Source organism: Echeneis naucrates, chromosome 10 (genome assembly GCF_900963305.1).
Source record: "Echeneis naucrates chromosome 10, fEcheNa1.1, whole genome shotgun sequence".
In the NCBI taxonomy this organism is placed as follows: domain Eukaryota; kingdom Metazoa; phylum Chordata; class Actinopteri; order Carangiformes; family Echeneidae; genus Echeneis; species Echeneis naucrates.
In genome coordinates this window covers 15,026,829-15,047,982 of record NC_042520.1, presented here as the reverse complement: position 1 = coordinate 15,047,982, position 21,154 = coordinate 15,026,829, and the positions used below count along the sequence as shown (strand labels likewise).

General features: G+C 42.8%; 1 protein-coding gene across 1 annotated transcript; it reads right to left on the bottom strand.

Moving 5' to 3' along the window:
• Positions 1 to 13,651: 13,651 nt before the first annotated feature.
• kctd12b (potassium channel tetramerisation domain containing 12b) lies at positions 13,652 to 18,181 on the bottom strand. The gene has a single exon (XM_029513138.1). It carries the CDS (start codon positions 17,613 to 17,615, stop codon positions 16,764 to 16,766), a length of 852 nt encoding a protein of 283 aa, XP_029368998.1. The 5' UTR covers positions 17,616 to 18,181; the 3' UTR covers positions 13,652 to 16,763.
• Positions 18,182 to 21,154: the final 2,973 nt, after the last annotated feature.

The window sequence follows — 21,154 nt, the reverse complement described above, 5'->3', positions numbered from 1 at the left end:
CTTTCTACAGAGCCGCTTCAGCTCAGCTATATTTTATCAGCTGTGACTGTCCCTCTTCAGGTCAGATCTTCTCTGACGAGGCCACTCCAACGGGCAGATTTTCTATGTTTGGAGTCGTTCTGTAGTAGGTTTACTCTGATCTTTAGGTTCATTCTCCTGCTGGCTCGTCCATCTCCAACAGATGGACAGTCACCATGACAGTATCCCCTTAAGGTGCTTTGGAGTTAGTTTTTTCTCTCTTTTTCCTCAACAAACTGGTCAGACCCAGAGGCTGCAACACCCATAATTGTTGGTATGTAATGACATTTTTACAACACACACAGTGTACGTATCAGTGTTTTTAGATGAGTGTCGCAGCACTCATACTTGTGTCATTTAGCTTTTGTCACTGAATCAGGTGTCAGTGCGACCCTATTGACCCTACACACAGCCACAGCTCTAGTTGGCAACAACCTTTATTGTCTAGAGCAGCAAGATAAGCACCCCTCACACGGCAGGAGAGCGTCTGTTCAGTGTACCCAGAGGCATCAGGAGTCAGGGGGACAGGCTTTCCCACAACTGGGGTCAACATGTGTCAAACACACTCAGAGCATGAGGTGCTCTGATGAGAACCAGGAAGGGCTGAAGCGGGCAGAGGAGATGGGTCAGGAACAGGCAAGCAGTACAGAAACAAGGCTTGAGAGTTGTGCATGATGTAAAGGAACAATCTGGCAACAAGTGACTGGAGTGAGGGGATTATATACCGGGTGCAGATGAGAGACAGGTGAGTGGCCTCAGTTCAGGGCTGGGGAAACCAGGTGAGTGGAAACAAATTGAGGAGGACTGCAGGCCGGCCAGGTGAGCTGCACGATTATGGCAGATACTTTCATTAGCTGAGGGGTTTACATACTTTCAATGATTTGTGTGTAATATGAGCAGTAATATGAGATTGTGTTAGCTGACGATTGTAGCTCTGATAAAGATCTGACCATATTTCTGGACAAATTCATACATAAACAGAAGCTTTTTTTAAAAGGTCACTGTTTTTTTACATTTTTCGACATCAGTGAGGCATGCTTCTGTTTCCCATCATCACATATATTTCATATTTTTATTCTTGGTTACATTCACCTCTAAAACATGTAAACTTACCCCACTAATAAGGTGCCTCATCTCATTTCCACATAGCACACTACACTATCTGTGTAGTTTATTTTCTCCACCAATGTTTCCACTGAATTAGCGTCCTGCAGTCCGTGAAACAAAGATGCTTGACCAGTCAGAGGCCATCACAACGCAGTCAGCTCTGATGCTGGCAGATTGAACTCATGTCTAGCTGCATCCTCAGCACCACTCCTCTCCACGTTGACAGCAGATGGCCTGCAGGGTGACATGTCAGCAGGGCACTCACTGCGATGCATAAAAATGCAACTATCTGCAAAGATTAATGTAGAATACAGAACAGTGCTTTGCAGCAAGAAAAACATTAATAAGCAACAGAGCTTCCCGGGACAACTGTCAAATTTTCTTTAATCAATTCAAATGATGTACTGTATTGCATCTCTGCCGCCCAGTTGTAGAACCATTATAAGTTCTTATAAATATATTACTCTCCTGGAGGAGGCTTAGCCTGTTTGATATTTGTTTCTATATTTGGTACATTATAATTCCCATGCAGAGCGAGGGAGGCTGGTCCAATCACGAATCAGTCTCCACAAAACAGCAACAAGGCAATGTGCCTCTCACTCAGACAGGCCATGTCATATTTTCCACCGAGAACTGTAGCAGACCAGGCACTTGGCATACAGATTGGACTATCGGGCCATCTGCTGCACTATCCTACAAATTCTCTCTGGTATGTGACGCTTGGTAATCGAGATATCTAGTGTTTCCATTGACATCATGCTACTGCTCATCTCAACATGCCTGCTTCCCCGTCATTCTACAGCACTTCCTATGATGCTGATGTATGCCCTCTTACATGCCATTAATTATGTTCAGTGGAGGATATCAGTGACGACAGGAGCGAGCATCAAAGCCTCCCCATACACAGCTATTAGATAGATGCATATTCATGGGAAGGATTTAAGAGTAAGTGAAGTGGCCGTACTTGTATGCTGTGATAATGATGTGTGTGAGTTGGGGAGAGTTTGAAAGCTTTCATTTTGAATCTATGGTTTTAATTTAGATAGAGCGAAAGGGAGTGTACTGTATGTGGAGGGAGCGGGGTCCAAAATTAGGAGATTAAAGTAGCTGCAGGATTAGGCTCCAGGTTTTAATGATGGAAATGGAAAAACTGTGAGCAGAGTTGGCCACATTGTCTCTCCATTGGTCCTCATCTCTGCAGAGCATGTGTCTCTCGCTGATTGTGTGGACAGCCTGAGGAGAGAGCCAGCTCTGCTCCCCTTTAAATAACATACATTTGTTTAAGGACCATTTATGTGCCAGCATGTTTCCTGAAGCAATGCAGCTGCTCTGGCTAACAAATTCTATCTGGACAGGACAACACATTTTGCACAGAAAAAGTTCAATTTTCACTGTTGTTGGCATTGCACGTGTGCACACACTCAGTTGTTCAGGATATTTCCACTCAAACATTACACACATACTGTAAATAAAAGGATTAAGGTAATAGGTTAAAGCACATGATTCACAGTAATCAGTCCTTCACAGCAACCTGGGTTTACATAATCAGTTTAATGTCTGCGATGATGTGTAGTCTCTTACTGGGAACATCTTATTAATGCCACTAAGAGTACGTTCTGCTTTTATTTTTATAAATTAATGGAACAACTTAGCATTATTTATGTGTCTCTGAGCTGAATAATTTCTCCACCATTCCCAGCCATGTTATTTTTTTCTCTTAAATAAAACTAAAGGTAATAGTTAAATTGTATGACCTTGGAGCAACATGCACAAAACTAAACCAGGCTGCAAACATCTACTTTGACGATCTGAAACACTGATCTGCAATTAATATCTTAATTTTCTCTTATGAGGAAAAAGAGTTTAAATGCAGTTGCCATTAGTAGGGTATTATATTAACTGCTAATTATAACATGATTAAAACCCTTGTAACGTGAAACAAAAAAGTTTAGTTCAGTTTCAGTGGTAGGTGACCTCTAAAAATAATTGTAACAAAGCAGTTTATTAAGGTCACAGCAAACCTGTGAAAAGAGCAAGCTGCAAATTTTAACACAAGTACGAACCCGTGACTTCCACCTCTGCACTCCCAAATCAGACGTAATTATTACTCCTCAGTTCTCTTATCTTTCCCTGAAGCCACATTTCATTAGCACATACGTACTGCACAAAGTTTATCTTTAAGTGTGAAACTCTTCCCGACTGAATTAAAAAAACATCCCAAGACCCTCACTGCAGCACTGTATTTTACAAGGATCACTTTCAGCTGAGCTTTAATTGTCAGGAGGGCATGTACTGGAGATAACTCATGCCCTGAAGAAATGAGATGATAATGTATTGCTGGCCATTTGCAATGTCTGCAGGTTTCTGTTTCATGCAAATGCAAGGCACCCTATGTGACAGAAAATGGTAAAAAAAAAAAAAAACATTTGAGAAAAGCAGATGGAGACGGTGCTCACAACCTTAATGGCAAGGTTCCTCCAACATTCTGCTCTTGCTGGAGGCTACCGTGGCGAGTCGGGCATTACCTGGGAAAAAGGAGGGATTTCACTTTTTGGAGAAAAGCTGCTCTTTTTCTCTTTGCACTCGAATGATTTATTACGGTGTCCACTGATGGAAATTTTAAAGTCTAGCTCTTGATTCATCACTGTCGTTAGAAAATGATTGGTCAGAGGCTTCATTTATTTTCCATATATTTCACAGCACCATAACAATAAAAATTTAAGCTTTAATGAAAGAGTCCATTGTTAGCACCACTCCTGTAAACTGATAATCAGCACTGCTACAATTCACTGGTTTGATCTCAAATGTTTAAATATTCTGTCAAAGATTTTTTTTTCTTTTTTTTCATCTCAGCCCTGTTCCCACCAGACTGCTTTACCTCTTCATTTCAAAGGAAAAGTATTCCCTTTGTTGAAGGGCTGAGCCCATCAACTTCACAGATCAAATCCTTGTGGTCCATCCATAATAAGTCAAAGGGCCAGCTTCAGAGGCTTATATCAAAAAAAGACAAAGGGTGAAAGAGAATTGAGAAATGAACAGATTCTTATGGAGAGCCCCAAACGCAATGACCAGGATTTGGATATGGAAGTCTGTTTTGTCTAACAGGACTCCAACATGGTAGATTCTGCTGCTTCTACTGCGATCAACAAGAATCTTAAATCGTGAAGACTCGTTTCAATCCTTTAAATGCGTCTTGACTAAGGTGCTCTGATGACATTTCACTGAGCCTGGGAGCCCTGCCAGCACCACGTTTCTATCCAAGCCAACGTCAAGGCATGAGAAATACGAGAAAAGGAGCTGATGAGGCAATACTCTCTAATGAGTTGCAAAGTGTAATCTTTTCTATGGATTTCTCAGCAATCGACAGCCGGTTGGCGCGTGTAATCAGTGAGGACTGAGGGGGGAGATGATGTTGTCACCGTAGCGTACATTGTTGGAGGAAAAGCTATTTGCTGTGCAAAACCCTAATCTGTTGTTAAAGCTCTACTTAGGGAGAGAAGGTATCGCTATTACTCCTTAGTGGTAACCAATGGGCCTGATAAAACTATTCTATTTGTCTGAGGTTTAACAAGCAATAACTTCCCTCTCAGCCAAACACTTGAGAATTATTTGTGTACACCTCAATATTAAGTTATCAATCTTCACTGCGTGAGGTTGTTGGATTGCCCTGATGGAAAGCTCAGGGTTATCACAACATCATTAGGTCTCCTAACCAGCGATGCTTTGGATGACTAACAGGCTCATTATGACCAGCTGCAGATTGGACGATGGTTCTGCATCGGCCCAAGAAGGCAGACAGAGAAAATAAAATTTACAAAATGAGACAACTTATGATTTGCAATAGTGCGTTCAATGAGTCTCTGCCTCATTGTGAATGAGGTGGGATCTCTGTTATATTTGTTGCTCACTGGTAGCTTGATATGAAGCCAAAATTCCCATGTTGTTTTTGCAAATCACAAGAAAACAGCAGTTTGAATGGCCCTTTTATCAGCTATCATCTCTAGTGGAAACAGGCAGCTGGTAAAGACACAAAGGGGAAGTGATCAAAAGAGTTGAAAAATTTCAAAGCAGTTTGTGAGCTATCTTGAGAACTTCATATTGAATAAAAATAATTGGGAAAGTAATGAAAGCAAGTAGCTTTTGACGGTCTATAGCTGATTAACATATTGTGTCTGCACTTCACTCATTAAGATCAGTTGTGTTTGTGCCACTGAGTACAGTTTGATGTTATAGGGCCTGGAGGTCAATTTGACTTTTGGTATAAAAACAGGAAAAACAGGAAATTTAAAAACACATCTACACACCCCTCTGAGGATGATAAAGGGCCACAGCTCATGACTGTGCCACAGGAGCTTTGTTGATCTATGTCTCACTTAAGCATATCACACCCCCCCCCCGCCCCATCACCCGGAAACAGATAAGAGGTAGAAATGAATGAGAGTGAAGTTGTAAGGCCAAGTGGCTTCATCAGCCCATCACTGTTGTTGTTGTCTGCCAATGCCACAAAGAACTGAGGCAGTTCTGAATGCAAATGTACTCCCAAGGTGTACACAATAAAGTGGCTGGTGACTATAAATGGTGAGTAATTTCCCATTTGGCAATAATGTCAGAGTCAGAGGAACAATCACACACACAGCTGGTAATTCATCAGTGAGGCTGGATGATTTCTTTTTTTTTTTTTTTATACACCACTTTCTCGTCTTAAATTCTTTCCGCAGCCAGTTTGTAGATAATGCAATCATGAAATGAACAAATCTGCAGAGTTTTCAAATCACAGGCACAGAGGAGATGGGCTTTGAAGTCATATGCTTAATATTGATGAAGTGAAATAGTTTTGATTAGATAATCATGATCAACACCAGAGATTTCACTTTTTTTTTTTTATTTTGCATCAGCAAGGTCAAGTGCCTAAAATAGCTCACATCTTCCAGTTGTTTGATCACTGGAAATGCTACAGAGAGCAGGGCAGAATTTTGTATTTGATCGATCACATTACATATATTTTCTTTGACTGAGTTGCTACACGGAGGAAGAAAATGACTCAAAGTATTCTCACCCTTCCAAATAGCTGTGTGGAACAAAGAAGTGTCTAACAGTTTCTAAAGGGGTGTTGTTTCTTCTGATGGGAAAAGACTAATCTTAGTGCTTTCATCTTGTAAGTGTGATTGCCAGACTAGCTCAGCCTAAGCACTACACTTCATCACTCATTTCATTTTGCTCTGTTGACATGCAAAAAGCTACTACACTAGAGTTCACTGCTCACGACATATTCTCCCCATTGCTCAAAAAGCTTTTCTCCATCTCACTGCAGCAAAGCTCTCTACGCATTATATTTCTTGAGCAGGTCACTTTGCCAGTGCCTCTTGCGATCTGGGAACACTCTGGGCAAACGGATCTTTTTAAAGTCTTCGATGCATTTCTTCAGATCCTCTTCCAGCATCTTCTTCTCCTCTTCATCCTCATCCACCCCAATTGTGGGGCCACCATTCTCCTTGACTGTGGGCCGTGGCAGTGTCTTTAGCTCGAGGGTGGTTGGACGTTGCGTGTTCTCGGTGGGGGGTGGCGTTGGGGGAGGTGGAGGGCTGGAGGTGGATGAAGGTTTGGAAGATGGCAGAGGTGGAGGCAGGAATGGAGGTGAGAAAGGTGGGAGGTCAGGGGTGTCTGCAGCAGGAGGAGGAGGAGGAAGAGGAGGCGTGAGAGGGGGGTGCGAGTCCAGGGGCAGCAGATTTTGATTGTTAAGTGTCGGGACACTGGTGGTTTCGGGAAGGCTTTGGGCTCGCCCGGTGCTGCTGAGCTCCGCGGTGCTGCACTCAGAACGAGCAGCAGCAGGTGCAGAGTCCCCCAACTCTGCAAAAGCTGGGGGGTCAAAGGTCGTCACTTTGTCGTTTCGTAATGAACTGCCTGCAACAGAAAGAACAAAATCATTTTAAATGTGAGTGAGGTTTAAAACATTGTATTGTAATTTCAATGGCTCAGCATTAAATGTAGGATTAGGAGATTAGTTCATATATATATTTAATATAGAGAAATTAGTTTGAAATCAATTTTTCCAATGTCGCTCTTGGCAAAACGAATGAAGGTCTCAGCTAACAAGGGAGCTCCCCACACTGAAATTAGATTACATTTAGCTTGTTCTGTTGCTTTTTGTTTGTTTGTTTTTTGGTACTTGCTCAGAAGCAAGTACCTCAGCTCTGAGCTGTGCAGTAGTCAAGAGCACAGAATGTACACATGCTGGCATAGGAGCTTCTCGGATACAGAGACTAGCAGTGAAAGGAGATTCATGGGAGAGGAAAGAAAACTTGAGTTAAGGAAGACAGTTTCACTTTAATGTTATAATTGACCCTTTACCTTTATTTGCACGGTCATTATCTTAGCGTGATTGCAGTGACTGAACAGAGATTGTGAGACTCCCTGACTGAAGCCATTTTTCATGGTATGTTGATTTCTCTACTCATCTCTGTGTGAAGACTGGGGAAGTTGCTGCTGTGTGACTTCTGAGAATAATTGGCATGGCACAAGTAAATTCTGCACCTCTAGGTACTTACGCATCAACCATTTTGAACGGACCCCTCTCATTTTGCAAAAAGCCTATTTTTTTTATAAACAAGTGGGCAGTCAACACACACTCTCATTATTCCTCCAGTTTTATTTTCAACATCATCAGAAAGCAGCCTCACATTTGTAAAACAAACTTAGCTCTCATCCCTCATGAACGATATATTTCAAAATGCATCTTTTTTTATTTTTTTTTTTGCCTTCCCATTTCGCACTAATCCTGTTGTTTGTTTTGTTTTGTTTTTTTTACCACGGAAAATAAACCACACAGAGCAAATTCAAAATTGCCCCTTTGGTGTTGGAAGGGAGGAACGAGGAAAGCACAGCCAATATGAAAGCTTACTGTTGTGAATGATCGATGTGCCTTCAAAGGTTGTCTGACAGTGGAAAATATCTGCATTCATGTTCATTCTGTAAACAATAAAAAGTATTTGAGAAGGAAATGATGTAAAGCTGCTGGCTCCGAAGATGAAATCTAAGATAAACGACAGTGTTTCACCAGTGCTGTTTGATTTAGTATGTTCTCTATGTGTCTATTGAATCTGCATGTATGTGTGCACAAAAAGTGGAATACAAATAAAGATTAAATGATTGATTGATAAATTGAAAATTCTTTCTAGTATTTCAGTGTGAACCCTTTTGAGTACAATCATAAAATGCTCGATGGTCGAAGACTTACACAAAATCATTTTTCAATTTATCCAAGATAGTGGACTTGGCCAAGTACAAAGTTAAATAGTAACGACAGCCCTGCGTTCATGCTGCTCGTGCACGGCATCATCCGATAGAGTCACAGTCACATAATATTAAATCACACACATTCTCACTCACACGCACAGGACACGCTACTACTGGGCATGAAAATGAAGAAGAGCAGACAATTTTCCCCACCGCCTCTCACACATACTCATGCAGGTACAACACACTACGCAGCCCAAATGCACACATATGTATAATGATACACAAAGACACTCAGGGGCCTGGACTGTTTCCTTCAACGGGGCTCATCGTCATGGTAACTCGTCTTATATAACACGAAAAGCTGCTTGTGTCAAACGAAGGCAGCACAGAATCCTCTCCCACAGCCTTGGTTTTCTCAATACCTGAAGATGAGCGAGTGTGTGTATGAAGACACAATCAAGCCCATATTTGTGAGCTAGCAAGTGTTGCCTTGTATTTGAGCGTGTAACTGTGTGTGTGTTTGTCAGTCTACGTGTTGTTGTATTCTGGGCATGTATTGGCATTTGAAAGAAGCACAAACAAAGGCAGAGGAAGAAAGACGATGTAGGAGAGGGAGGGGTGACGGAGGCATCTTCACTCTGTGTCAATGTGTCGGCTGCATTCAGTGTTTCTCATAGTGAATACATGTGTTTGAGGGGCCGCATGGATGTGGGAGTACAGAGGGCTTAGTAGTGTCGGAGGAGTAATCCACTGGGGGATGGGCTCCACTAAGCCTCGTGGAGGAGAGCAGCGAAAGAGAGCACTCAACCCTTTCCCCCGGGCCACTTCTCCAGGGATATATGCAAAAGCAAAAGCACTTTCTCACACATCCTCTGCCTCTCTCAGTCTCTCCCATCTGTTCACTGTGACACATCACTCCGTTGCCATCATTTGTGTTATTAGCAACTCTAATGTGTCACTGTTGCCAGGGTTTAGCACCACTCAGTCACAAAATGTCTCCTCCACAGTTTGTTATGATACTTATCACCTGAATATTTCTATTTTACTCAAATCACAGCACACTGTATGTTCACACAGTCATTCTAAATAAAACCATGATGATGAATCAAAACCCATACTCTGGAATGTGGAATATTTGTAACTGAGTAATTTCCTTTTCATTTATATTGTTGCTGCACACCTTTGTAGCCTATAAATGGCCAAACAGTCTCAACTTGTGTATTTCCAGACAAGCTGATAGGAAAACATAAACAAGAGGACAGCATCATCCTCATGATAACAACACAATGATGTGCACCATCCAGAGATACACAAATGCATCATAATGTCTCTCTGACTGAGAAGAGCTTTTTACTCCCAGCGTGAAGTTGTACATCTGGCCTTTCCTGTTGTCCTGAAGATTCAAGATTCAAAGTGTTTATTGTCATATGTGCAGTGAAGGAACAGGTTTCCCTGTACAATTACATTCTTTTTCTCCCGTCCACAATGAATGCGTGCATATATAGAAAATAGATAAATAAAATGTTAAAAATTGAAAAAAGGTTCAAAAAATAGAATAATGGAATAATGGAATTACATAGATTTGGTAATTACAGCATATTTTATATCCAAGTATTTACCTCAGATATCCAATGTCTGTTTTGTGAAATGATCTGCACAGCACCTAAAGACAGGGTTGGCCTCACCACCTACAGGCTCCACATTCATTGTCTTTCCTCTCTGATTGCTGTTAGAACAAATATATACATCAGCACAATCAGACATGGTAACATGAGATTCCTTAGACCAACTTAGACCAGCCGGAGCACAAAAATAGGCACCCATGTCAAAGTCACTGAAGTGTACTCACTAGTCTCTGAGCAATTACAAATCTGTCAGTCTACATAATGTTGAAGAAATGTGTGACACGAACATCTGGAGACTGGGTGGCTGGTGCCAAGCAAGAAGAGAAAAAACAGACTAAAAGGGCTAGAAGACAGAGAGAGAAGGGGAGATGTTTGAAGTAAATCAATAAGCCAGTCATCAATACTTCACCCACATATACAGTTTCTTACAGTTATCCCATTTGGGATTGAAAGAGAATTCAGTTCAATCAAGATTAGAAAGAGGTTTGTTTATTTTTATTTTTACAGGCTTGCACAAATCTACATCTACTCCTGCTGTGCCTGTCTTGCTGATTCATTTACTTTGCATGCCTCTGCTTTATCATCCCCTCCTGCTGCTGCTGCTGCTGCCTGGCTTCCACAACCTCTAACTGGCCTGCTTAAACACCCTAAAGTCCATCCTGGCACCCCTCAGCCGGGGCAGAGGCTTCAGCCATCGTCCAACCCTGCTCAAGACTGCAGCACCAAGGACAAGACTGACAGTTGAGATTACTGATACTTAGCGGGGGCAGATTAGCACCCTGGACTCCAGATGGCCGAGGTGAATCCCATCCTGACTACAGCACTGACAAACACATTCACAACTCATTGCTTCAAGCAGAAGTAACTGCTTGCAATCTTCGTTTTAGATTCACAAGGTTGATCTATTGTGGAAACAATGCCCAGTGTATTTGTAATTTATTACGAGGGATGTTTTATCCCTATGCAAACACTGGAGACAAGTGTGTGGCTTTGTTTTCTAAAGTAGAAAAGAAAATGAATTTGGAATATACACAACTCTTTCCGGTCAGTCAGTGATTGATGGCATGCAATTAAAACTCATCAAATTGAAGCAATTTGCCATGTGGAGACAATTATTTGCAAGGAGACATTAAATATTCATTGGCTGATAGTTAGTAAAATATCACCTGATGAGCATCACATAGACAAAGAGACAATAGGCATCTGGGCACAGATGCATTAAAGAACCAAGTTTCAAGAGACAAAATGTCCCCATCAACACTGCTCAGAAAAACATATTAGATAAATACCCATAAAATATGACCATAAATTAAAAGATGTGAGACTTTATTCCACAATGAAAACGCATGAAAATGGAGCAACAACAACCATTTGAGAACAGCATTAAAAAGGAGGATTAAAATGAAATGGGAGTTTATAAAGCATACTACATCATACTAAGCTGCCTAGCAGGAGAAGGCTCCTCTGATTGTGTCCTCAGTCGGTTGTTACCACTTCCACCTCACTTTTCACAATCTCTATTACAGTACCTCTATTTTCCTCTTTCCTTCGTAACTGCTGCCTCGCTCCTCTTGTTCCCCTTCTTAGCTTCATAGTCTATCTGGGTCTGTATGTGAGGAGCTTGCCACTTGAGTTATCCCTTTTTTGTTGGTCTTCTTTTTAATCCTACAACTTGCTCGTGACTCTCTGACTCACCCTCTCGCTAAATTTCATGCACCCTCATTCCCATCCTGCTTTTACTTTGTGTGTTTTCACACATCCCTCCTGCTTTCAACTGTCAGTTACTCTGTCTGTGTCTTGGGGCTTAAAAGAGAACAGAAGAGCTCGCAAAGTAAGAGGAAATAATAAAGCAACACCATAACAGCGTGATGGAGGAGAAAAGTCAAAAACCTGCTCTTTTTTCAGCTATGTCCCCATAAGGTATCACAAACCCTTGACCTTGCATGACTGAGTCCCTCCGGAGTTGTTGGACCAATATGTTTTGAGACAGCTGCTCGCTGTAGGAAATGTGCATGAAGAGGGATAAAGCATGTGCCCGTGCATTGAGCAGCACAGTGGAGCTGCACATCTGGCTCAATGCCTGGATCACTATAAATAACCCAACACACAATAAGATAAAGATGCCCCCAGCCAGTGCTACTGTACTTTGTGCACGTGGGCTCATGTGTGCACCGTGTTGTTGTTGAGAACGGACACAAACGGTGTAGGGCCTCAGCTCAGGCAAGAGATGCGAGAATCAACAAGAACGTGCAAAGCTTGCTGTTGACGTTTAAACACATACCATGCACACACTCTTATCGCAAACATTCAGCATATCACACAGAGATGGAGAAAGCGGTGGGTGGCCTCAGGGCTGACTGTGATGGTTTCTGTAGACGCTGGACTTCTCCTTTTTATTGACGTCACGAGAGCCTAGGGGAGAGAAATGGCTTTTTTGTTGGCCAACGCATTCTTAACTGATCACAAAGCGGAGTAAAATGAGGGCAGCTAGTTACCTCTAAAAATCTACGCTCACACAATTGTTGCACATTTTCCCTATTCAACCTCCCTTCCTTTGTGCATGAGCCTGTCTGTGTTTTTGTGTTTGGCTCACACTCAGAGATGCCAACTGCTAGCTGAGCTTTTTTTTTTTTTTTTGATGGAGGGAGTGCTATAGTTCATTAGTTCATTACCCCTCTGTGGCCCCCATACCAACGCAGGGCTGGCCCACCAAGCACATAGGCTCCAACACTCACCCAACCAGCTTTCCAAAAATCCATGTGGGCACAAACATGAGCTTGAAAACAAAACGGAGCCAAAGCATGCTGATAAATAGAGCCAAAATTGGACTCCGCACTGAGGCTGACAAGACATAAACAAGTTAACAGCCACACATAGTTGTTACTGCAAGTGCAGCATAAATAGCAGCATTCAGACAAAATCTTATAGTATCCAAGATGAGGAGAAAATGAGTCATTGTGGCGTTCTGTCAGTCTGAAGAATTTGGCATTTCTGCAGTTTGGGAACCTGAGCTGGCTGTAGTGAATTCAAAGGCATAGCTTGTGAGACAGACAATTCTTTTGATGGCAAAGTGCTGTTATTCTGCCTTTTATGTTGACATATTCGAACTATGAATCACAATTATGCCCAACAATGCCGTGGCTCTGTGTCTGTCTGTAACTGAATCTCAGAACTGATGGACCTGAGCATAACCCTTTGTGCTGGAGCTGTGCAGGAAGAGAGACAAGATGGGAACACCAAATCCATCTCTCACAAACTCTCCCACCCTCATCTCACCTCTACAGGGCTATCGCTCGCCTTGCTTTCTTGTCCATTTTCCAATCCCTTTTCCCTTTGACGTGCATCCATTCTTCTCCTCTGCTCTCTTCCTTTTTTTTCCAAATAGGGGAAGTGATGACCCAGCTGGCTATGGAACAAGAGGATCAACAGAAAGAAACAGACCAGGCCAGGGCCTGTTGCCATATAGGGCTGCCTTCAGTGACAATAGCACCACAGGGACACGACACAGGTCACTCCGCCTCGAGGTGGAGCGCCCACGGACAGAGACTTGTACTGTTTTTTTTTATAAATTGATTGTACTCTTTATGAGCAGGTCTGTCAGTTTCAATCTGCTCTTTTGACTTTTACGAAAAGACAGAGAAGCAAACTTTCATGGTGAAATAGCTTTATTGTAATATTGTAATATAAAATAAACATGTCTCTATTCTTATATGGCAGCAGAGCAGTCATTCCACACTGTGCAGCCTTAAGTTTTACAATAGCAGTTAAAAAAACAACAACAACAACAACAACAAAAAAACCCAAGCAGCATGTCACCACAGCCTGGCCTGAGGACCTGAGTGATGCTGCTGTTCAGTGTCTGAGTTACAACACTTCTCACACATCTGCTGTTGAATGTCGAGGCTCAAGGCAACACGTGGAGGTAAAGACGAGAGAGTTTAGGGACACTGATGCCTGAAATTTCACACACGACGCATGCCTCTCCCTGCTTGGGCTAATGACTGACCTTGGCGCTACCATTGTTGCACTGCAATGCCGGAGGACAATGACAGAGAAATGCTGCCTGTGACTGTGCAGGCATCACATTGTCCCGCTCTCTAAGGATCTGCCACACACCCCAGACTGCAACACAAATCATCTGATTTCCATTAAGGGAGCTACAAACATTTTTCAACAATGTATGTGGAGCTCAACAGCTATCCAGGCCAGACTGAAACCAGGTCTAGAGGTCTCATACTGAGGTTATTGGCCTGTGAGATGCTCTGGCAAAGAGCACATACACGAGTCTGAATTCTAAAGAACATATGAATGCTTTATCTACATAATCTTAACAAGTGTGCTGTCTTGGGTTGTTTTTGTATTGATACCAGACAGAAACACTTTTGGCTGTTTAAAATTTGGCAAATCGTTGCTTTACATGAACAGCAGGTATTCAGCATCCTAGATTTTGGATCTTACCTGCTTTCGGATTTTTACGGCATAAAATAGTTAGGTCAATTACTGGCAACAAAATAAAGGTTTGGTAAGCTGCTTTAACAGAGCCTGTTATCTCTGCATGTCCTCATTTCTATCAGGGCTCTAGTGTCTGGTCAACGGCCTGATACAAGACTAGACCAAGGAAGGGTAATAATGGAAAAATTTGATGGAAAGAAGTGAAAAAAGGCGGATGGAGAATGTGAGCCTGAGGCTCAAGTGTTCGGCATATCGGGAGCATAATTTTAATGGGAAACAGTTCGATGAAAATTTGAATTGGCTGCTTTTTTTGATTGAGTTGTATCGTCAATGAACATTAAAATGTTACACTTCAGAAACAGAAGTGCGTGTACCTCTCCTCACAGTTTATATGGAATGCCATTCATGGCTGAAAAAAAGCACTAAATCATGAATGGAAAATACAACCCAAATAGGAAGAAAACATTTTATTTGACAAATCAATTTTTTTTTCCATTTCATTTTCTCCCATTTCATTTTTTTTTTCATTTCAGTGTTGTCTACGCCTGCAGCGACACACTGCAGCAGGTCTAACATATTGATGTCAACAGCAGGTCATCACACTGAAACACAACATTGTGGTTTCTAGACATTTCAGAATACATTTATTGTCACTGTCAGACACTCTTCAACCTGACACCTTATCGTTCAGGTGGAATTGCACACTATACTGTCTCAAATACATTTTGTTTTAAACTTTTTTCATATAATTGTAATACAACATCTCCATTTTTGTCTGCCTTTTCTTTTCACCAGGTGGATGTTTTCTTGGACTGAAGTGCCTTCAGTCTGAGGTATATGATGTGCAGACCTGTCCTGAGCCTCTAACTGGAAAACAACCCCCTTTTCTTAACCCAGTAATTTATAACTTACGTTTTAGCTGGTCACTATAAACTGCTCTCATGTTGCCTTTGCTACAGTGGTGAGAAGACATTGGGCTTTGGTTGGCTACAGTGTAATCCTACCCGTTCTCATGGGTATTCACTTACAGTAAGAGAGAGCTATCGTCAAATATGCCACAGCTTCAACTGATATTGAACTAAAAGTATTTAGAGTAATTCATTGTTTACAGAACATTCAAAACATGAGCCGCTGAGTGGACTACCACATTTTTCTTTTCATAGAAACAACACGTAGTCATGGTTTAAAGCCTGCTCCGAGAAGCAATCCTAAATATCTAACTCTGCAAAGAAATGTCGAAGAAGCACAATAAGCGAGAAAACGGAGCATTGGGCTACAAGAGATGAAACACCAACCATCTCCTCTGCCCTCCCAGCGTGGATGATTAAAATACTGAAAGCTCCGTTGCACGATCAATACACACACTTCATCTAGCAACCTTTTTTTCTCCTTGTGTATGTGATCTCTTGTTATTTGATCTTTTTTTCCCCCATGGAAGCCTGTTGCTTGTGTTTTTGCCAGTGCACCATTGTCTTTTTGAAAAGGAAACACCTACAACCTGCTTTTCCCTTTCAAAAGAAAACGTTTAAGGTGTCCCTTTCCCCATTCATGTGGTTGTATTGTGCCAATAATCTGATCATAGAAGCTATTGCCTGTTCCCAGGTCACATGGCACTGGACACATTTAAAAGAAAACTGAAGGAAATTAGATTTTTGTCACACTTCTTTCTTGTGCTGGGGCTGCTTGCATCCCTCAAGGCTGATAAGATGTCCAATTATTTGGTAATTTAGTTCAGAAGAACAGCAAAGAGTCCAATCTGCTCGAGCAAGCAGGCAAAGTATAGCACTGTACATCATGGCCACTCTTTGAAGCCCTTTCCCTTGTGCTCTTATGACTGGTTCAATAGCCATATAGACACACCGGGCGCTTATTTAACAACAGTAGCTCTTGGAACCGTATTGTGCTTCACCAAGGCAGAAGCAATACGTAGTAAAAAGGGAAATAGTATGCAGAAGGTAGCAGTCTCTGCAGGAAAAGGCAGTCTGGGGTCACTGAGGTTGGGGACTGGGGAACTACAACTAGATGGAACAACGACTGAAGCAAAAAATGCATCTGAGGATGATGGCAGTTGGATTTAAGGTGGGGAGGGGGCTGCAGACTGGATCTGCAGAGAAGGTATGAAGAGTCGGAGCTGCTGCTGCATACTGTTCATGGGTTAAAAGCTGGATGTTGCAGAGCAAGATGGAAGGGATCAACAACTACGGTACATCTACTGGTGCAGGAGCCATCAGAGAGAGAAAGACAGGATGGCTGGAGCCTGGACGAAGGAGGAGGGGGGGGCACTTGGAGACAGGGTTGGGTACTAGGGGAACAAAGCCGATAGTCTCACTCACGGTAGAACACATATTCAGTGTAGCTGGTCCAGATCTTGTCGTCCGTCTGTTCGTGGGCAAAGGCGCAGGTTCCTGTGGAGTTGCAGGCTACCATGTGGAAGCCTGCGTCAGCCAGCTTGTCAAAAGCCTGCTCCAGAAAGGTGAACTTGAGATAGTAGCGGGATGTGTAGCGCTCAGGGGGGCGGTCAGGGTCGCGGCTCTCGTTCAGTGTCTCCCCAAACACCTCTTTTGCAAGGGAGGTCTTCCCACACACCATGATTCGTGCCACCCGGCGGAATTTGGCATCAGTGTGGCTGTCACGGCCCAGGGTGTATGAACCTCTGTAGCCAATTGTGATGAACCCTGACCGCTTGCCATCCATGGCACCGGGCACCAGGCTGGCACAGGCAGCGGCAGCAGCACCCAGAGAGCTCAGGTTCCGGGCTACGTCAGTCCCAGGTGAGGAATCCTCTGGGTCGCTCTGACACCCCTCATCGCCCAGTGAGTTCTGCTTGCTGATTTTGGGAGCCAGCAGCTTGACGAGCTCTGGGAGGTTGAAGAACTCGGCCTCCCTCTGCAGACGCCCACGCTCCGGGAAGTGGTCTGGAAGGACCAGCTGCTGGTCCCGCATGTAGTCCAAGATGTAACGGAACAGGAAACCATCACGGTCCACGAAGAAGCGGCCCTTGGTGTCCCTGGGCAATCCTTTGGCTGACTTTCGACTGAACATCTCCCACAGCAGAGAGTCTGGCACACTTGTGAGGGTGGAGTAGCGGGTTATGTACACCTGACCACCAACATTGAGCTCGATGATCTCTGGGAAGGGGACTTCTTCCCCAGATATCCCACCATCGGGTAAAGCCATGGCTCAGTCCTGGGTTCGGGTTAGGTTGCACTTCAGGAGCTCTGTTTCGGTGAAAGTTGGATTGCTGTCAGACTGCAGCTCTGGTCGCGGTGGGTCGCTTGTGGAAACTTAGTGGCTAAAGTACGCGCGCAATGAGAGCTGACGGCCTCTATTGCATCAGAGCAGAAACTGAAGCGCCACACACACACGCGCGCACACACACACACACGCACACACACACACTCAGTCACACTCTATTCTAACTATAGCGCTCACTTACAGCTACTGGAACATCGCAGTGTTTCAGGCAGCACTGGATGAAACGCGTCCACTCATGTCCTTTACGCACACACAGATGTGATGAAATTCACAACAGTCCATAACGACCAGTGCTGCTCTAGTGGCGGTCGGTTGTATCAGGTGGCCCAACTTCAATTAAGAAGCAATCCATAGTTGGTGGTGTCTGTGGGCGTCCCGCTGACGAACAGCCACGAGATGAAGACGATGTTCCAGACGTAGTGGGAGACCAGGAAGGCGTACAGAAACAGCTCCAGCCTTTCCATCACTTGCCTCTTCAAATTTCCGCGAGTCGGACTGTGACTGTGCGACGTAACGGAGCGTCAAGTGTTATTCATTCCCTCTTGGCCACGCCCACCCGCCGTGACGCGTCTCCGCTGTCATCCAGGTCAAAACAGCCAGCCCTCTGAGAGCTGAGGAAACTTTAGGTCCGTCTTTATTGTCATCATTGTCATCTCTTGGGGCTCGAGTGGAATAATGAATTGCCCCAAATCATAAGTACGAGGGAAAAGAAAACATTTATGGAAAATATAAATATCATATTCTGGACAAATTCAAATGGGAAGCTCACCAAATATCATTATCAGTACGCTGGCTCGATCGAAACGACAGTGACATGAACGAAATCAGACGGGTGGCCAGTTTTTCTTTACCGGAGACCACTGACTCGGAAATGGCCGTGCATTTAATTATGATGCATTTATTTTGGGAGCTCTCAGTCAATCAGAGCAGACATGTCTTAAATAAGCACGGGATAACAGTGACATCTAGTGAACACTTCAGCGGAAATGTTCTCTCTTACTGGCAGCAAGGGAACTATTAGTTTTATGTGTTAGTTTGCCCCATTACGTTAATTAAAACTATACATGTGCTTGACTTATTGCTACTTTTACTAAAATGATTTAATGGCTGTTTTCACATCAATCTGCAGAAGGATGGAAGTTTCCCCCTGCTTGCCTTAAATATGAGGTTGTGACATCAACACTTGCTTTTTCATGCTGCTCAGATGTCTTAAAAAGATAAGCTGGTACGATCTCATCTTTAACACCCTGAAGTTTGACAAAACAATCTCAAGTCTGGGTCCATTTCCTTTTAAAATACTTCTAAGCTTCATCAGGTGACAAATGCTATTTGCAGTTTAAACATTTCTAAGTGGACATGAGTCATTTGTGTGACTGAGCTGCCTGTTATTTACGCTTTTTGTGTCTTATTGGCTCCTATTTTCTCTCACGAGTTTGATGTTCACTACTTGGGTCTTTCTCTGGCTAATAAGCAGGCCAATGTTGCCAGTCTCCAAGCAATCTGGTGTTGATTTCCCTCAGGGCCCAGCAGTTTCCAGGAAACTTGCGGCGGTATAAAGCCTTGTCGCGGACGACTCTGGTTATGTGGGCTGCCACAGGAACTGGAGGAAATATGGCAAGACAATCTGCCAGTGGGATGACCCCTGAAGACGGACATTCACGTGAATTTTTTCATTTTTCTTTGAGGGACTTATCCCATACCAAAATGTGCAGTCTAAACTAAAATCTTCAATAAATAATACACTCTGATCCAGAATCATGTATAAATATTTGGGTGGAAGTGAAATGTTAAGCCGAGCCACTGATCTAATTGATTAAATGACTGTGAGATTTATTTCTTTTCAGTTGCTGGCTCTAAAATCCCTGCACACCAACACGCTAGCCGGATTTTGATTCTAATCACATCCACACCACAGACCATTGATCCTCAGAAATGTGGGCGAAATGACTACATCAAATAAATTAGTTTGACCTTCTGCAACAGCTGGATTATCTGTGTATGCCAGTCAATGCTCATCACAGGGATGGCCTTTGGAGGCTGTTAGGTGTAGCCGACAGTGTGTGTGTGTGTTTGACGGTCTGCTGATTTAAACAGAGCTTCAACCTACTGAAAAGTGATAGTGGTGCAGAATAACTCAGACAGGAAGTGGAAATATAAAGTGTTGCTAAATCTGCATGAAAAACAGTGGTACTCATATTGACTCCTTTGATGACTTAGGGGCAAACAAGGGGCTACTACAGAGAATTTAATAGACATGTCTGTACACAGACCTCTGCTTTCTCAGCCCTTCGTGCTGGCAACTGCATCAGTAAGTGATTTGTGGGATCAAGAAAAACGAACAGGCATCTATTATCTCAGTCCTTTCTGCGGTGTCCATGTGAGCTTATCTGCACAGTTTCATTTCCCTCAATAAGACATCAGACATCTTTCCAAGCAGGTGGTACGGACATGTATAAGAAGTCATGATGAGACATTTCAGCAGCACGCCTCAATGAGATATATTTTTCTACAATGTTAGTTCATTTAATAATGAGACTGAGTGAGCACTGCAGTCATTTGATCTGACAGGAGCATGTTCATTGAATTAAAGTGGACATTAAACTAGGAAGACGTTGCCTCGTCTTCACAGTAATCACACATACAATTAATGCAGCCAACTTTTTAATCAAATCAGTTGACTTCAGTTTCTTCCTGACTCAGTTGCTGCTTTGACCTCTATTTCTAGTTACACCTATAATTTCATCAGTGATAATTTCCTCCTTCTCTGAGGTCACTCCAAAAAAGTCCTCTCTGTAAACTGTGTAAAAATTGCACAATACGAATATTCAACTATGTTGCTTTGGTGGCATTTGTGGAGAGCCAAAGGTTGTCTGTTTTTTTTTTTTTTTATTCTAAAGGAAAAACTACTTAAGATAGGAATCATCATATATTTTTAAGTAACATTTCAGCAGCAAATTTTGCATTGTTTTGAATAAATCAGTGTTAAGAGACACATTTTGCAATGATGAATTTGTAAAACAAATTTATTATGCATTTATTCCAGATCTTTATCTCCAAATGTACATTAGCTCACTTGCAATCCAGCATCACTAATTCTTTGACTGGCCTGACACAGGACTTTACATCAATTCCAGCTGACCCCTATTTGATCTGCAGGGCTGCTTGCACTTGATTGATGGGCTGGATTTGGCCCACAGGCTGCCAGTTGAATAGGCTGAGTATACAGCTTCATTAATTTGGCTCCCCATTCATCACTGTCTGTTTTTGCTTTCACTTCTCTGATAACTCGCTCTTCTGATGTTTTAGGTCTGAATTTAAAGCATAATTGATATCTGTTGTAAAGCCATGATGTCAAACTCCTACTGAAAGCTTCAGTATGTGTCAACATTGATGTGCTGCATGTATGTATGATAGGTGACTATTATCAATGAATGATCGCTGATTATCTTGTGGCTTCAGTT